Source organism: Abramis brama (genome assembly GCF_963993115.1).
Source record: "Abramis brama genome assembly, chromosome: 11".
Lineage (NCBI taxonomy): Eukaryota > Metazoa > Chordata > Actinopteri > Cypriniformes > Leuciscidae > Abramis > Abramis brama.
In genome coordinates this window covers 12,837,007-12,855,152 of record NC_139973.1, presented here as the reverse complement: position 1 = coordinate 12,855,152, position 18,146 = coordinate 12,837,007, and the positions used below count along the sequence as shown (strand labels likewise).

The 18,146-nt window shown below is 36.5% G+C and overlaps 1 protein-coding gene across 6 annotated transcripts; it reads left to right on the top strand.

Moving 5' to 3' along the window:
* The first annotated feature begins 232 nt into the window (after positions 1-232).
* On the top strand, positions 233-10,545 carry traf3ip2l (TRAF3 interacting protein 2-like). Of its 6 annotated transcripts, none has more exons than XM_084128723.1 (10): positions 233-401; positions 1,160-1,249; positions 1,705-2,357; positions 5,475-5,517; positions 5,644-5,711; positions 6,541-6,638; positions 6,743-6,811; positions 7,993-8,106; positions 8,188-8,262; positions 8,835-10,545. In XM_084128723.1, the coding sequence occupies exons 2-10, from the start codon at positions 1,218-1,220 to the stop codon at positions 8,979-8,981; spliced, it is 1,299 nt and encodes a 432-aa protein (XP_083984849.1). In that variant the 5' UTR covers positions 233-401; positions 1,160-1,217; the 3' UTR covers positions 8,982-10,545. The 6 variants fall into 6 exon arrangements, with proteins under 6 accessions (XP_083984849.1, XP_083984847.1, XP_083984850.1 ...); XM_084128721.1 differs by having other exon boundaries at positions 239-401; positions 1,678-2,357; XM_084128724.1 differs by having other exon boundaries at positions 241-401; positions 1,106-1,249.
* The last annotated feature ends 7,601 nt before the right edge of the window (positions 10,546-18,146 follow it).

Sequence of the window (18,146 nt, the reverse complement as noted above, 5' to 3'; positions counted from 1 at the left end):
ATTAACAATATTGTAGCCAATAATATTAACTAATATATTATTAAATTATTATTAATCATATTACTTAGGGTATTGTCAGTATCCTTGCAGTTTAGTTCCCATTTAAGTTTACTGTCAAGTGATTTACAAACACTGTGCGAATCGGTTCGTCAGAATCTTTAAAAAGAATCGGCTTATAAGAACGATTTTTGATGAAGGCAGATAAGCAACTACGAGGAGGATGTGCTTTCTGGGAAGTGGGGGGAGTTTGTGGTGTGAAAACAGGCAGGTGTTCAGAAACTTCCAGGCAGTATGTATCTTTTCTTCGAGTGCTACAGCTCGCGCGGTCTGTAATGTCCAGCGATTAGAGACTGATCGGAATTAAATCATTCACGTCACCAAATCTGCTGGTCAGCTTACAGGTATGGACGTGTTTCATGTGACATTAGACGTCGAATAGGTGAAATTGAAAGAGTCGTATAAGACCAGAGTCTGAGTTTTATACGTTTTTTAAAAGTATTTAAGCTGTTAATCTTCTATAAGATTTCATTTTGGAAGGTGTTACTTTTATAGTACTACGTTACGAAGCTAGAAATATGAAAAACTTAATATGCGTTTCTTGTACAATGTTCACCTGAGTATGAAGCCCGCGGCAGTGACAGTTTTAAAGTCTGAACACGGAAAGCGGAACACAAACGAAAATTTCCAAAATAGCCTACTACTTTTTTTCTTTTCTTTTTGTTTTACAGTAAACATAATTCTTATTGTTACAATTATTATTATTATTTTTGCTCGCAGATCCCATTTAATGTATTTTGATCATATAACTACAGTATTTTGATTTTAAGTGTTGTGGTAATGGAAGTTATTGTATTGGTATCCTCTGTGCCCCATTTGTGCTTGAGGTTGATGGCCTTAGTTACTTGTGATTTCCCATGTCTCATGTTGGTTTCCACTGCATATTGAGGTGTTTTCCGCTGTTTATGTAATGTGCATTTAAATGTCATACAGTAGCATATAGAGAGAGAGAGAGAGAGAGAGAGAAAAACCCTTGGCATAATTGTGGGTTCCTGTGTTTCAGTAGCCAAAGGTTGTTCATTTTCTCAAATACAACTTTATTTCACAGGGTGATCATGCAGTCAAGGCTTCCTGTATTCATATCTTATTAACCACATTACAGATTTTTGTGCTGACTGGGGATATGAAATGGCTGCAGCTCTTTTGTATTAGGCACAAGGATGATGCCTGCTCAGCACTGCTTACAATATAGGTAAAATATACCTCCCATAATGACACCAATTTTATCAAGATACTTATTTTTACTTATGGCTAGTAGATTAAGAATTTATAAACATAATATAAAATATGGTATGCAATATATATTAACATAAACCAACAGCTCGCACTGGGCTGTCTTTATTTTTGTGACCTGTTTATTCAAACATTTTTGTCTGACAGCCGCCTTCTGGCATCTGGGAACCAGTTGTTACGTTTTCAAAATGCATTAAGGTTGTTTGATTGAAACATCACTGTTTGAATAAATATTAAAAAGTCTGCAAGCTACAGCAATATTCTCAATCTATTGCAGTGTCATTGTGTCTTGTCACTCTTCAAATGTTGATTTTCCATTTCTTTTCAAGTAGGGCCTACTCTTTATCTGAATTTTTCAGGTCTTACGTTTTCTTTCTCATTAACTAGGAATCTTTCTCCATTTGACCACTACAGTTTACAATCCCTCAACTTTCCAGAAGAGAACGACGAAACTATGGATAAAATCATTACTGAGGACGGCATCTGTGACTCAGACTCCACCGATTCCCAGCTCTTCCACGCTGACTGTAGCATGTCTGAGAATGAGTCTTTGAGCGCACAGGCTGACTTCACGGATATCTGCCGAGACAGAAAGACCAACTACAGATCCACACAGTCCAGCTACAGACCTTACCAACCCCCGCTAGGTCTACCCTCCGGCTACAGTCCCCAGACGCCCTATCCCAGTCAGACGGAAGCATGTCTAAGCACCCTAGAGCCACACAACGGAGACCTGCTCCACTCGAGTTCAGTGGGCAGAAGTTCAGTGGAATACCCTAGTGGCAACCTTCCCTCTTGCTTGGTGTCTGGAAATTACTCCAGTTATCCTGGTGATTCCTGCTACTCTTGCTCTCCAGATAGGCACAGTCTGGGAGAGGGGAGCCTAGAACAGCCACGTTCACTGCACTCTATCCCAACTGCATTCCCGCCTCACAGCTACTGCATGCACGCACAACCCTGCGCGTCCCGTGGGCCGCCCTGCTGTAGTCAGCACCCTGTGGATGTGTATCAAATGGATCATGGCTGTCATTACAGACCACATTACCAGACGCCCTGTTGGCCTTCACGTAAGTCTCGGTTCTTTGTAAAAATTCAATGCCTGTTATGATTGAGTCATAATTGAGGTTTTTTTTTTTTTTTTTTTTTTTACATGAAACTTGTAAAATTGTCAATCAAGACCATAAACAGTGATGAATAATACCAGCTTTTAAAACAAGCCCATTGTCTTTAAAATTACTTAATAACTGTATGCTGTCTTTATCAGGGATCGTTATCAAGCCTACAGCAAATTCAGCCTGTGCCAAATCAAATTTATGGCATTTAGTTGAGCAACAAGTTTCCATTTCACCCAACTTACTGTCAGAAGGTTAAATATGACTTTTATGTGCGGTATGTCATTTCACATTTTACATTTTATTCACTGAGCACCAATCAACAATATAGTTTAGACAAATGTTGAATGTGTAAAGGCCTATTTATACTTCTGCGTCGAACTGCCACCGTAGCTACGTCGTAGGCTGTGTGTAGCGCGCGGTACGGCGTACCCTGACGTGCACCTCTCCAAAAATGTAACAACGCGTCAATTCTACGCGGACGCAAACGCTGTGATTGGTGTGCCAGAACCCCTTGTCGTGCCGAATTTTGACTCCTGCCAAATTATTACCCCCCTAGTATTGGTAGGTTTAGGATTAGTTGTGGGGGTGGGGTTAGGTTTAGGGGTGGGGTTAGGATTAGGTAATCAGGTCTGACTTCAACAAGGGGGGTAATAATTTGGCAGGGAGTCGAAATTCGGCACAACACCCCTCCCTCGGGGTTTCACATGCTCCCTAGGTGCGCGTCAACGCGGACAATGACGCAGAAGTATAAATTAAAACCAACACGTTGCCTACGGCGAATAGGCTCCGGTGTTGTGCCGAATTTCGACTCCCTGCCAAATTATTACCCCCCTTGTTGAAGTCAGACCTGATTACCTAATCCTAACCCCACCCCTAAACCTAACCCCACCCCCACAACTAATCCTAAACCTACCAATACTAGGGGGGTAATAATTTGGCAGGAGTCAAAATTCGGCACGACACCGGCGTAGGTCCGACGCAGAAGTATAATGAGGCCTTAAGGGTTAATGCCGTCAGGTATTAATGGACGACGGCGAGGCGTGCGCGTCGGCCTCCACCGAAGTCCATTAATACAGAGCTGCCAACTCTCACGCATTCACCGTGATGAGACACGCAGAGACACGCTCTCACGCCACACATCCATTTTCTCACGCACAGAAAATTCTCGAAGCAAAGAGGACGACTAGACTAGACAGAGCAGGTTACTTATGATATAAAAACATCTCAGCTCTCAGATTCTGTCACTTTTATTACGAAATTCAAACAATAAATACCGTTTTGGCGCTTGTAAATGTGACGTGACAGATCCCTAGCGGCAGGTGAACCGATCATCTCTAGCTAATAGTAAATAAACACGAATGAACACTGTTGAAAGATACAGTATACTTACCGAAATGTATATTCCTCATACATATTATCGACCAATCAATCAAACAAAGGGGTCAATAAAACAGCTGGAGAACAATTATGTCACATAACATTTACCTCAGGAAAGCCATTTGATGACCATAATAGGCTATAGCACGTTAGTTGGCTAGAAAAAAAGAGCTATAGAGAGTATTTTGCTAAATATGTGTACTATATTACATATTTATTTTATTTTTTACTTATATCATTTAATAAAGTTGTTATTATAATTAAAAAAACGCATTATATTTAATATATAATAATATTTAATAATGTAAATTAGTTATTTTTACCTTAAATAATACTGCCAGCTGATAGGGATCTCTGTATGTTTACAGCATTAGGTGAAAAAATAATGCCTATCTTGTGTAGCCTACCTAATATTTATCCAAATGAGTCAATATTAAATCAAATCACAATAATTGAATTGAATTGAAATAATAAAAAAGTGTAGCTTACCAGAAATTGTACCATGTAAACATTGTAACATGTTGCCACTAAACCTAATAAAATTCAGTTTAGTTACTAAAATGTTAGTGACAATCACAATACACTTATTTTTTTTTTTACATGTAAACGGATACTTTGACTGCCTGTTGCTATGGTTACTCACAGCTGATGTAGCCAGCGCATTTATTTATTAATTTCGAACGTAAACAGTCAGTTTCACCAGAACTCCTTTACTAGGTGTCCTCTATCACTTTTTAATGGACACCCTGCAGCCAATCAGAATCGAGTATTCACCCAGACCATGGTATAAACTGAAATACTGTAGCTGAACCATATTTAAATTAAGTGATTGTAGCCCTTTTTGTTTAAATGCATAATTTCTGAAGTGGCTGACTGGCTGTGTTTGCAACATCTTCCATTGCATTACAATCGACACATATGTAAACTTCCCACTTTAATAAATGTATAATATATCCTACTGTTCAGTGATAGTCCATCTGACATGCCTAAAAGCTGAAAGTCTAACGATTCTAAAGCTGATTGGTTGCACAGACAAGTGAACTGAACAATGGCTTTTTTCATTCATTTTAATTGACAAATGGATAAAGAAAAGCAGCTGACAAATGTCTTTTTGAAATGTAGTTTACAATGTGCATTTGAAAATGACTTTTAATTCCCTATTTTATTGTTTTATTTAACCACATTTTTTAAACACAAATTAAATAATGTCAGTTTATTTTATTTTTCCATGTAAAAAATCTTTATTTTTTTTTATTTAACTACTTTAAGATATTAATTAAAATAAACATTTTAAAGTCTGTTGATTAGGCCATTTAAAAAAAAAAAAGTGATTATTTCTATTTTATGTTTCAAACTTATTGCTTAATTTTAATTTTGAATATTTGTCTGGCACAGTTAACATTGAGCTATTACTGCAGGCGGTAAACGTAATATTAATAAAATGAGATGTTTGTGTACATTTGTATTGATCATGCCAGCAGAAATTCATCAAATGATGGAAAAGCATGTTATAAATGGGCAAGTATTCATAATAAAAGTTTTTTTTTTACTTGATCTGACTGACAAGTAACTCAATTTATCAGGCCGATCTAATCATATTAAATAATATTTTGGTTAGGTTACCTGATAAAAGCATTTTTACAGTGTATGCAGATTAATGTCTCACTCACTTCATCATTTCATCTCCATCAGGCCTTGAAAACAGCAGACAATCAGCCTCAGAGTTCACTCATAGGTAATGTATAATAGTGGTGGGACAATTAATGTGGGTCTTGTAGGTGATTTTACAGGTTGCTGGTTTTCAATGATGAATTCAGCTCCGCTTTCTGAGGTCTTTATGCAATTCTCTGATCTCTCACAGTGGCCACACCTCTCCTCATCCTCGAGCTAAACTAACTCCAAGTACAGCCCCTCTGTCCCTGGAGCAAAGTGAGTGTACACACTGATGTTGAGCAACACTGAAAGAATGTGGAATTTGAATAAGATGCGTGTGCCAGTAGCTTCAGATTATAATAAAGAAACAATTTAAACTTGATCATATCTGTTCTTCTTCAGAGTCACCTGATTATAAGGTGATTGTGTTAAAGATGCTATATGGTAGATTACATTTAGTTAATGGTACTTTAAATCAAATTCCACAAAAATATATTTTTCAAAAATTAATTTCACAAAAGGACTAATAATATAATATAATAATATGTAAGGGATAATGTACATCCAGCTGGCTGTTATCGCAAAATAAACCCAGACAGAGTGATCAGGATGCGAAGCGGAGGGGTCTTGCATCACTCTGAAGGGGTTTCTTCAAAGGAATAATCTACAATTATGATTTTTGTCACAATCGTGCAGCCCTAACGTGTAATTAATAAATCGATTAATTGCATCTAACAAAACATTTTTTTTTGTTTATATGTAATATATGTGTGTGTATATATGTATATATGTGTGTGTGTGTGTATACACATATGTATGTATGTATATATATATATATATATATATATATGCAAACATATATGGGTACACACACACATAATAATAATAATATTATATATATATATATATATATATATATATATATATATACACACACACACACACACACACACACACACACATATATTATATAAACCAAAACTTTTATGTTACATGCGATTAATCACAATTAATCGATTTGACAGCACTAAATAGAATATAATATCTTGAATTATAATTCTGGAAGGATCTATTAAATGTACTTTTTCACTCTTCATTATTGCAGGGAAGGTGTTTGTTACTTATGAAGCAGACAGTGAAAAACATGTCAAAGAGATCATCAACTTTGTTGCCTTACTGAGACACAATGGCTTCTACACTCACGTAAGACATGCAACTTGTGCCAAACACTGCCTTGCAGCCATGTTTGTCACCTGGTACGGGGTCTGTCAGAGATAATGTTCAGTCCGTTTGTTCTTTTTGCACAGATTGACATGTTTGAACAACAGTTCAAGAGCATAAGCAAGATTGACTTCATGGAAAGATACATCAGTGAAGTAAGTAGACCTAGTATTTCAGAGAGTGTGTTTTTTATAGTTTGACTTGCACAGCATAAGTTCTAGACCACATTGCAGCTTATGTTGGCCAAGAATCACCTACAGGGTAATATTGTAAGACCGAAAACTGTAAAGCAACCAAACCATTTTTGTTTTTACAGGCCATTCAGGAGCAGGTTTATTGGAAAGAGATCATATTTCACAATATAGATTAATAGCATCATATTTCACAATAACTGACAAAGTGAATTTTAAAAAAATATAAATTTGTATATAAAACACCAGAAAAAGAGACCATAAGACAATTTTGCATAGTGATGTGTTAAATATGACCTCAAGATGGTTTTTATCACTCATTAGCCCAAATCATGTGTGGATGACTGTAGTGCTTCTACTCTGTATACATACATTTTCATCTGTGATCATTCTTTATTATTATTATTTATGAATAGGCCATAGGTCATTTGTGAAGGTCTATCTATGACATTTTGGCTTCTTAAATAAACAACCAAATTCTAATGCATCATCAAGGACGTGAGATGTATGTAACCTCTTAAGCTAGGAGAACTTGTTCAATGGTTGCATTTATAAAGCAATGCTTACTATTGAATTGCAAGCAGTGGGAGAACTAATATCGCTGTTTATGGTCAACACATTGAGCCTATTGGTGGGTGCTCTCCTTTGTTGAGGATGTCTTCAGTTCTTACAAATCTCAAAAAAAAATATCATTGATGCGATATATATCTGATTAAATGTCACTGTTTAACCTTATAAACCGTATAAATGCCAAGGATTGATCCCTGACACCCTTTTCCCTTTAAAATGAATGTCTACAAGTAGTAGTTTTATGATGCCCAGGTATTCTTATTTTGCATTAATCTGAATGGCATGAACAATCTTGCCACTAACAAATCCAGCAAAACTTTTAATTTTATGCATTTTTAGACCATCTAATAAAAAAACATGTAACCCTGAAACAAGTAGTTCTAATTAATTTAATTCAGACCTCAAGTGGGGGAGGACATATTTCTAGCATATTTCTGACCGATAAACCCTGCTTTTCTAGTTTCAGCATTTACAGAGCGAACAAACTTTTTTAATTATTATGTGAAGTAGGCCTAATTGCTACTTTCTGTCCATAAAGTTGTCTAATTTTGTGTTTGTTTTTTTTAAATGCACAGAAAGACTATCTGATCATCATAGTCATTAGTCCAAAGTACCACGAGATTGTGACCAATGCCTCGTTTTACATGGAAAACGATGAAACGCTCAACACTGTCTACATACACAAGCAGGTACAACTCACAAATAATTAGTGGAAATAGCTTTTTCCTTATTTTTCTTGTCAATTGACTTAAAAAAACTTTGTATTTTAGTTACAAAACGAATTCATTCAGAATGGGGCCAGGAATTATAGATTCATCCCCATTTTGTTTCCTGGTGCCAAGAAGGTAAAACTGTCTATCTTTTCAGCAACTGATTATTTAACTATTTAAAACCCATAGTTCACCCAAAAATGAAAATTGTCATCATTTACTCTCCCTCAAGTTTTCCAAACCTGTATGAATGAACCTTTCTTCTGCTGAACACAAAAGAAGATATTTTGAAGAATGTCAGTAACCAAACAGTTGATGGACCCCATTGACTTAGTATTTACTATGGTATTCTTTTCCTACTGTGTTAGTCAATAGGGCCCATCAACTGTTTGGTTATCCATATTCTTCAAAATATATTTGAATTGTGTTCAGCAGAAGAAATAAATTCATACAGGTTTGGAACAACTTCAGAATTTTCATTTTTGGGTGAACTATCCCTTTAATGAAAATGTATTTTTGTTTAAACAAGTACTCGCCAAAATCCTCATTTGTGATGAACTATTATGATAACAGCAATAGACATCTGTGTTTGTTTGTACAATGCTCTGGTAACACCTAAAGGATTACTCCAATATATTCCTCTTAAATCCAGTTCAGATGTAATGATGCCTCTGCGTTAGTTTACAACATTTCTGTCTGCTTTTCAGTGCCATGTCCCTTCATGGCTTCAAAGCACGCAAGTCTTCACCTGGCCCAGGGACCGAGATGACATTCTTCGTCGACTCATGCGTGTTGAGAAGTACAACCCTCCGCCCATTGGAGAGCTGCCCACTATTGTCTCCATCCCCATTTAGTTGATTAGGTTTCCTAGACCCATTATATGTCAGTTATGGACAGGCCTGTGATCCATTTTAAGTTTATTTGCCCCTCTGAACTGCTAGATGACTGTTTAGTATGTTAAAACCCCTGAAGCTTATGTCATAGTTTGTAATATTTGAATAAAACTCCTGTCATTTAATTAATATTTCACGACTCATGACTGTTGAATAAATCAGAATCCCTACTAGTGCTGTCAAATCGATTAATCGTGAATAATCGATTCTTAAATAAGTGTTTATATAATGTATGTGTGTATATATACTATATATGTGTGTGTGTGTGTCTGTATATATATACATCTTTGAAGTTTGAAAAATTGTTATAAACTGTGTGACGTTTTGCCAAAATTTCACCATTGTCTGTTGTTAACAGTGTAGAAGATGTATGAAGCAAAACTCACACAGAATTTACTTTCAAACTAAGCAGCTTTCTATTGGTCAATGCCGCAAATCCGTTGCGCAATCTGCGTAGGGAAATCTTTCGCCCTCACACAATGTACCTGACCTTGTGGATTCTTATTGAAATGACTGGATTTTGAAAATTCGTAAACAGTGGAAGTTTTTCTGTAATAATAGCTATGTAAGAACATTTTTAACCTTGACTCACTGTAGCAGACCAGGAACTTTTAAAGACATGTATCATTTATCATCACGCTTCTTTGCTGTTGGATGAACCTGAAATAGATGGAGGACAGAATTTACCTTTAGACCTGGTACTATAATATCTTCACACACACTGTAGAGAGTTTATTATAACAGACTACTTGTGCTTTGTGCCTTAGAATTTTTCTTAGTACGCCAGACAAAAACATTTAAATTGATTTCAGTTAGCAGGTTTCCACAGTTCATGCTCTGCCAGTGTCATGCTGAGATTTCATGATCTTTCATGTTCCTAAATGATGCTGACTTGTTTTTATCAGCATATCCCCTTTTACTGAACGAAAAAATTTGGTTTGTTTGTACAACTTATTGATCAAATTAGATGTCAGAATCAGGGACATTATTAGTACAGTTTAACGTACCATGTTTTTGAGTTTTTTCAAGAAACTGAATTGAAAATACTAGTGGAAGATTCTTGGGATTTTATTTATTAGATGAATGGATGTGTGTATGAGCACATATTTATGTGATTGCAGTCATGCTATGTGTTTTGCCATAAAAATGTCATGGGGTGCAGAACATACCTGCCTGAGGCTATTGCTACATGCTCTAGAGACTCAAAATGAGTAACTACTCAACACTGGCTTAACAAACAAGTTTTTTGAACTGATAAAATGTTTATCTTGAAATGCAATGTCACTTTGGATAAAAGTCTATCGACAGGCCACGGCTATCAAGCAGAATATCCAGGCAAAATTTTCAGTGAATAACTTAAATATCTGTCTGTTCCCCACACAATTCTATTTTAGGGTCACCTTTTTGCAGTTTTATCAGCTTTGGTCCCCCATCCACATTTTTGTTTTTATGTAAGAGTGTAGAATGTCTTGTATTGGAATGACCTGAGTAAATGATATCAGAATTAAAAAATTTTAGCAAACCATTCGTTGAAGCCTCTGAACCCTGTTGAACATAACAAACCTGTCAAACATCTGTCATGCATGGAATCTCCGAGAGCTCAACCCAGTTAGTCAGTGTCTTCAAGGAGTTACTGAAGGTTAATTAAGCCCCATTAAACAAACTAACCCCTTCTATTGAGGCTTATCAGGAATTAATTATTATAAATCAGCCGCAACAATATAATCAAGGGGATTTGGTCATGGAGAGACTGACATTATCCTCATTTGAAACAATATTAGCAGTATCCAAAAATGATTTGCTGAGGAGAAATGGTTATCAGTTTGTAATTAAAATGAGACGAGAAACAGAATGATTGATTACTCCACGCAGTGACAGAAAAGGTTATGGGAACAGGATCTCTAAAGTAGTCTTTTTATAGCTGGTTAATTTCTAGATGAAACAAGTTAATTCCAGGAATATGTCATCCATCATCAACTGCACCACGGCTCTGTGAAATATTGTGAAGGCTTGTCACTGACAATAGGAAGTGACAGTGTTTTAACACCTTTACATTCATTTAGTAAATCCACAATGCATTAGAGATGCATCAGTCATCATCTGCAGGACAGAACTGCTGTTCATTGCTTTGTTGTGCCTTAAGATGGCACTGTTCACGTGTGTTATTACTGTAAATGTTGAAGAAGATCATCTTTATTGATCTAGGAAACACAATAGCAGGGCGTGCTGTCACAATGGAAACCTGCAAAATTATTGTTGATTTAACTTTAAAAAGTTGCTTTAAAATTTTGAGTTCATTGAAATACAATTAAAAAATTAGTTGATACGATAATTAGTTTAATAAATAGACAATTTAAAATTTTATGTTATCTGAACCACATTAATTATCTAAGTTGATTTGACAAAAGATAAAAAGTTGTGATAACAAATCCTGGAAAAGGTTTTTTGCAGTGTGCCAATAAAGTCCACATATGGTTTCTCAAAGAACTCTTTATGCCAAAAAGGCCCAATAAAACGTCTTAAATTATTGCATAAAACTTTCATGTTTAATTAGCTATTTCATTTTTTTTTTTTTCTTGGGATAAAGCACATTTTTGAGCTGTTTAATTTATAAAATTTAATAAAACAAAATAATTAATCGCCTGTCAGATCCCTTTAAGGTTATATTCTTGTAAGAGTGCATCTTCAATTATTTAAATATACATTAAAATATGAATATATATATTGAATATGAAAATCTTTACATTAATGTTCAGTGACTTTTGTAATTTATAGGTTTTTTTTAATATGTTAAGCACTATTTTATGTTATAATGTTTCTACAAAATATTATTATGGAAGTTTATTATAAAAATGTATTTTAGTAGAGGTAATAGCTGCAATTTGTTTTCCAATTAGGTAGTAAAATATATTATTCAGGTTTGTCCTCTAGTTACACTGTATGTTTAAAATAATATGAAACAAATGAGGTAATATTGAATTTGTCTTTCTAATAACAGGATAATGCTGGGGAAAAAATGTCAGTTTCTGTACATTAACATTCTGACCTAATTAGAAAAGAATCCATGATAAAACATGATCTGCATTGCTGTTGCAGTCCTGTAGGGGGCAGTATCTCATCAGCTCTTTGTTTAAGATAGTTTTTCAGTTCCACCCAGAATTGAAGGTTTCACACATTCTATTTTTACACTGCTGAATAATTCAATACAGAGCCATATATGATCAGTGACATTTCCTCTTTTCTAGCAGTCTGACAATGGGGTTGCATCACTTGATCCTCGATGTGGAGTCTCGAAAGTGATATACAGCTGTGAAACTATGAATATCTTTGTTCTAGAACAGAAAATGACATTAATAAATATACACAATGACCTAAAAACCACCCTCGATTTTCAACTTCAATTGATTCTCTGTTTACAGAAAGGATATAATGATGCGAAACGAGGCTGCCATAATAGATTTCTTTGAGCATGCTCTGTAATGGTCCATTGCCATGCTTCTGAACCCCCACTAGATCAGTGACACAGTATTTCATCATTAAATTCCAATTTAATATGTTCTTTATGGCAAATAAGGACAGGAATATCAAAGAAGGAAATGAACTCTCATAGGAAGAAAAAGAAGTGTTCAAATCACATTTTTGATGCTTCCGACGGCCCTGTATTTCTTTCATTTTGATTGCATTTTGTGGGAACGTTTTATAGGAGTTACTTCAGGAAGTATCGAGGGAGTAATTCTACGCATGAAATCTCGGCTTCTGTTTCGTTCCTGCAAGGGGAAGCCGGGGTGATTCTTAAACTTGTAAAGTGTTGTTGCCATGGTAACATCACAGTTCATCAAGGTTCTGTGTAATAAAATGAGTCAAAGTTTAAATGGCATTTATGGACTGATGCAATAAGAACGTGCGAACATACATGCTGATATTCATCAAAAATGGTAATGAAATCACTAATACTAAATTTCACCTCTGAAAGATTTTGCCTGTGCTGACACTTTCTAGCCGTTATTCAAGTAAACATTGTTAGTACTGTAATTACTAGGCCTATATCCAGTTCTCCACCAAGAAGTGAGGGGGGAAAAGCAACCAACATACGCACTCACATTTTCTAATTGTGCCTGTTATCATTCTCACTATGTGGAGCTCATTTTGGTCTTCAAATGTGTGTTGGTCGCAGCAGGTGAGATACGTCTAAGAAAACTAAATATGCGGTCGGCACATGCATCCAAGAAACGCCTCCGGCTCATTTGCCTGAGTATTTTTGTGACTCACAAAGGAGAAGGCATTATAACTCTATGACAAATGATAAAGAAGCTTTACCTCCATTACATCAATGCAGTCAGGCTCAAAACTCAATGCTTAGGTCAGTTCTGTGTTCAAGGGCCTCCTCCAGAAAAATAACTGAGTCTACAGCAGCAGTCTTTTGGGAAAAGCCTTCATCTCTTGCCCTGTGGGAAACAATGAAAGCTGAAATGAGACAAAAATCAAAGTAGTCATCTTCCCAGACCTGCTCTTCACTCAAGAGCAGAACGAGTCCTGACAAAAAACGATTGAACTAGTAAAATGTGTCTTTCTGTATTACTTGAAGTTGTGACTGTCGGATATTTCTGACCTGAAATGAATTACTTTCTAATATTTTTTGGTATTGAGATACTGCAGTGTGCCGACAATAATTCAACCTGGAACAAGGGAAGTAACTCAAACCAAGGAAATTCCATTTTAAATCAAATTAATTCCAGTTTATGAATCATTCCAGATTCCCCAGAAACAAACCCCCAGAACCACTCAATCTCTTTCTGAAGCCATGTTTCACGGTTTATTTTAAACTTTCAGTTTTTTAAGAGCTGAGAAGGGGAAGGAAGATGCAGAGCTTTTCTGGGAATGAAAACAAGTCACTGTCATTTACAAGGATTACTTTCAGCTATAGGCTAATATTGCATTTTTATGTTTAGCAACATGAGCATGAATGTCTGGTATTCAGACATTTGGATATTTTATACAAGTTCAATAAACAAGAAGCTACATAACTAACATTTTACTGACATATTGCAAGGTACCTCATACATTTTTACCCCAAATATATGTTTCACAAACAAGGCTTAACATGGTTCCAGACTAAATGCATGTTTATATCTTAAAATATGTCAGTGCTGTTGTTTTGTCTCAAGATGCACATTAGTAATGCTTTTTTCTAAGGTATGTTCATAAAAGCTATTTAAATGCTCTAATTGAACTAAGGCCCAGTCCTGGCTTAATCTAAGCCCTGTCTGTGAAACCAGGCCATAGAGTCTTAAATCGACACTTAATTAAATTTGAGGGGGTTGAAGAAAATATATCCCATGGTTCCAACTTCCAACTAAGCAGCAAGCATCAAAATAGATCTATTGAGTTTCTGATTTATTAAAAATATGATTGAATATAAGCTCTCAATTCTATAACTAAAACATATCTCAAACTTTATTGCAATGTCCTTATTCATGTCTTCCTGTGCCCTAAGGCTAGGAATTGACATGAATGGCTGTCCATTATAAATGAGCATAGTATGGAAAACTGGGTCAGTGAGTGGAAGGTGAAGGATTCCATACATATTTTGCTCATGTGATGGAATGCCAGAAGAACCATTAAAATCTATCTATCTATCTATCTATCTATCTATCTATCTATCTATCTATCTATCTATCTATCTATCTATCTATCTATCCATCCATCCATCCATCCATCCATCCATCCATCCATCCATCCATCCATCCATCCATCCAACCCACCCACCCACCCATCCATCCATCCGCTGTCTTTATATTCTTAAACTGGAGCCCACAATAAATCCTGTATTTTTCTAACATAAGGCATGAGTATCACACCAACCTCTGGCTCTTCTTTCCAGCTGAAAAAGGTACATTTAAAATAGCAGAAAAACACTCATGCCCTACCGTGACCCCGTCCTGTTATAAAGAGATGAAAGAAAGAGAGAGAGAGAGAGAGAGAGAGAGAGAGAGAGAGAGAGAGAGAGAGAAACGAGGAAGATGGATTAATTACCACAGTCAGTTTCCACTGTCTGTCCAGGGGAATCTCTATAGGAATGTGGGTCCACCCAGACCCCTGCTGCTCTCTCCATCTGTTCAGCACTGCTCATTCCCTCAACAGTAGGCATATCAAAAGGTGCATCGTTTCTGATGTGCCTTAATTTCAGGGAGAGTAGAGTGTCAAGGATGTGGGGAGGTTGTCTTCTGGCGTCGAGATCAATCATTTCGGTACCATACGCTTTACTGTTGCATCGGTTGCTTTTGCTCACTTATATAATGTTTTCATTTAATGTTTATTTTTTCACAATAGACAGCATTGTAATGTCTCAAACATTTGTAAATGCTGGATTCAGTCTGTCGTCAATTTAATTTCACCTTCTGCACACAATTCACAGAAGAGATGAGATCAGGAGATCAACTGTACCAGCGAGCCCTGTAAGGATGTGGGCATTTTCTTTATAAAACCGCATCACAAGTAATTTCCAAGTATTTGCAGAATGTCATTTTAGATGGAAACTTGTGGAGACACCATGTTACAAATGTGCAGAATCTGAAAATGAGACATTCGAACTGCAGGTGGCCTCCAAAGATGACTGAACGTGGTGACACTACAAGGTGACATATTTCCAGGTCATTGCTTTGATGAAGTAGATGGGGGAAATTAAGGTGTTGATCATAACTACAGCAAAAACATATATTTTATGACCGGAAAGTTGTTCTCTAAGCAGCTATCCTGTATACTGAATACAGCTGGATAAAAAAAAGGAGAGAGATTCAAGTCGTATTGGCAAATGTGCACAAGATGTAGAGCTCATAATCAAACATCCAATGATGTGTAACGAGCAGACTTTGCTAAAAAAGGATTTTATGACAGCATCTCTATTTATCTCAAGTTAAATGTGATGCTAATTTGGAATTAAATAATTCAATGTGAAGAAAACTATTTGCAGTTTGCCCTTGTGAATCCTCTGTGCTAACTTTTTCAGTATGTACATGATTGATGGACCTCTATGTGCCAGCTGAATGAGAACTTTTGATCATTTGGAACAGAAATAGGAACATTTGCACACATGAATGATCAAACTAAAAGGAGACCCCCTTCCTTTTTTTACGTACATACACCGGGAGCTAAATGTTTTTCCACATCATTTTAACCTAAATCAGTAGAATAATGAATTTTACAATCCACTGCCTTTTCCTTCTTCCTAACAGTTTCTAGGCGTGTGCTATCATTGACTGGCAAGCAGAAATCTCTTGGGATTACAGTACTTTGTTTAATAAATGTAGCATATAATAGAATCACAATCTATATTGAGATGCACAATATGAAGTATACATCTAGCGGTTTAATATTCATGATCTTCAAGATGATGATTTTAAATATTTATAATATTTTGAATATCGTCGAATATCATCAGTATTCAGAGAAGTAAGTCAGCCGAGCCCCAGCAGTAATCACCTGGCTGAGAGGTTTAGGTTATAACTTTATGATAACAGAATAGGTCATTTAGCAGTTCTTTGTAATTCCCTGTGGTCATTATATGCAATATATTAAAAGGAGCTCTAACCGAAGGTGATGTGGGCTTTGACATAAATGTATTTGAAAAAAAGAGTAAAAAATGAACGCAGTTATTGGAGAAGACAGCGAGCAGCTTGAAAAGATTAACAATTTGATGCAGATTCTGTCATAAATAGGACATTGGTAAATTTGTTGTCTTGAATGCAGTGTGACCCAGGTTAACACGAGACCTTTGTTGTCACGTTATCTGTGAACCTGCGAACATACGAATGCAGCTCAGACAACACTAATACACAGAGGAGACGTCGAATGGTATTCTAAAAACAATACCAGGCACGCAAGTAGAGAGTTGACTATGAATTGTGTGCTTGGAACATCAGGCCTTATTATAATGCAAGCAGCAATTCGTGTTTAAAAAAAAAAAAAAGAAGAATTACTACTATAGAAGGAGGACAAAAGTACCAAATCAAATCTTATCTTATCCCTGGCGCTTGTTTTCATATGAGTGAGGTGTGATCACAAAAAGCATGTTGAATATGAAACATTCAAACCTTCATTCAAAGGCTGTCCCAGAGGGCACATAACTGCCTGTGTCATCTGCAAGTATCTTTGTATCGCACTAAGACACCGAGGTCCCCCTGCAGAGGAAAAAAGAAAACCTGGTTGAAATGCATCAGCTGCATTTAAATGAAGCCAAAGTAAGGAAATCAATTCAGGTGGTAAACTGAATTTACCACATGGAAACACCAGCATACATTTAAATTGGCAAGTAAAAATTCAGTGCATCTCCTGAACCGGCTCAGTGAAGATGAAATGGACTCCAACCGGCTCTTCAACTATAGCACTATATGGCTATTTACTTATGCTCTGCTTGTGTGTCTGCAGATATTGGGTCCTTACCACAGGGACCCCACTGGAATTGGATAGCATTTCTCCTCACACAAACATGTTCACCTCCATTGCTTCTGCTCCGCAGTGGCTCGCAGAAATTGTCAGGAACTACAAATAAAAGCTTGTGCTTATGTGGCAAGAGAAGCGGCGGACAAAAACAACATGGGTGGATAAAGAGTTCTCCTGAACGTGAGGTGCGAATCGTCAATGTGCCCACCTTTAAACGGCTTTCAGCATGCCTGGAGGCCTTTTATCTGGCCTGTCTGCCTTGCCCCATCACTTCTCATTATCTTCTGCTGAATATCACAATCTAGCCAATTCCAGACTGAATAAGTTGCTTCCTGCTTTCTCCTAGGGTTTATTTGCCAGCCACAGGAGCGAGATGGGAAGAGCCTAGATATTGCTGGTCATTTCCTGAACTACTCACAGCCCTCAGATGTATTTTATTTCCCGTTTTAATGAGCCCCTTGACAGCTACCGCTAAAAATGCTTGCAGTGTGAGCTCTGGCTTGGTCACTGTGTATCTCTGTATAAAGTGGAAAGCAAACTTCTAATCAAAGATATGATCTTGCACAGAGAGCTACTTGAATCTGTGGACCAATAAGGCTTTATCGATCTGAATTAGGTATTCTGAAGTGATCAGGCAGCACAAAAGACCTCTGAAAGTATTTGAAAAGACTGCTGGAGGGCAGTCCT

What these genes read in the sequence shown, in the direction of transcription:
- traf3ip2l (XM_084128721.1), top strand. Translation starts at nt 1,218, where the DNA reads ATGATGCCTGCTCAGCACTGCTTACAATATAG. An exon ending in GACGCCCTGTTGGCCTTCAC is followed by an intron (nt 2,358 to 5,474) that starts GTAAGTCTCGGT and finishes CATCTCCATCAG; the next exon opens with GCCTTGAAAACAGCAGACAA. An exon ending in ACAATGGCTTCTACACTCAC is followed by an intron (nt 6,639 to 6,742) that starts GTAAGACATGCA and finishes CTTTTTGCACAG; the next exon opens with ATTGACATGTTTGAACAACA.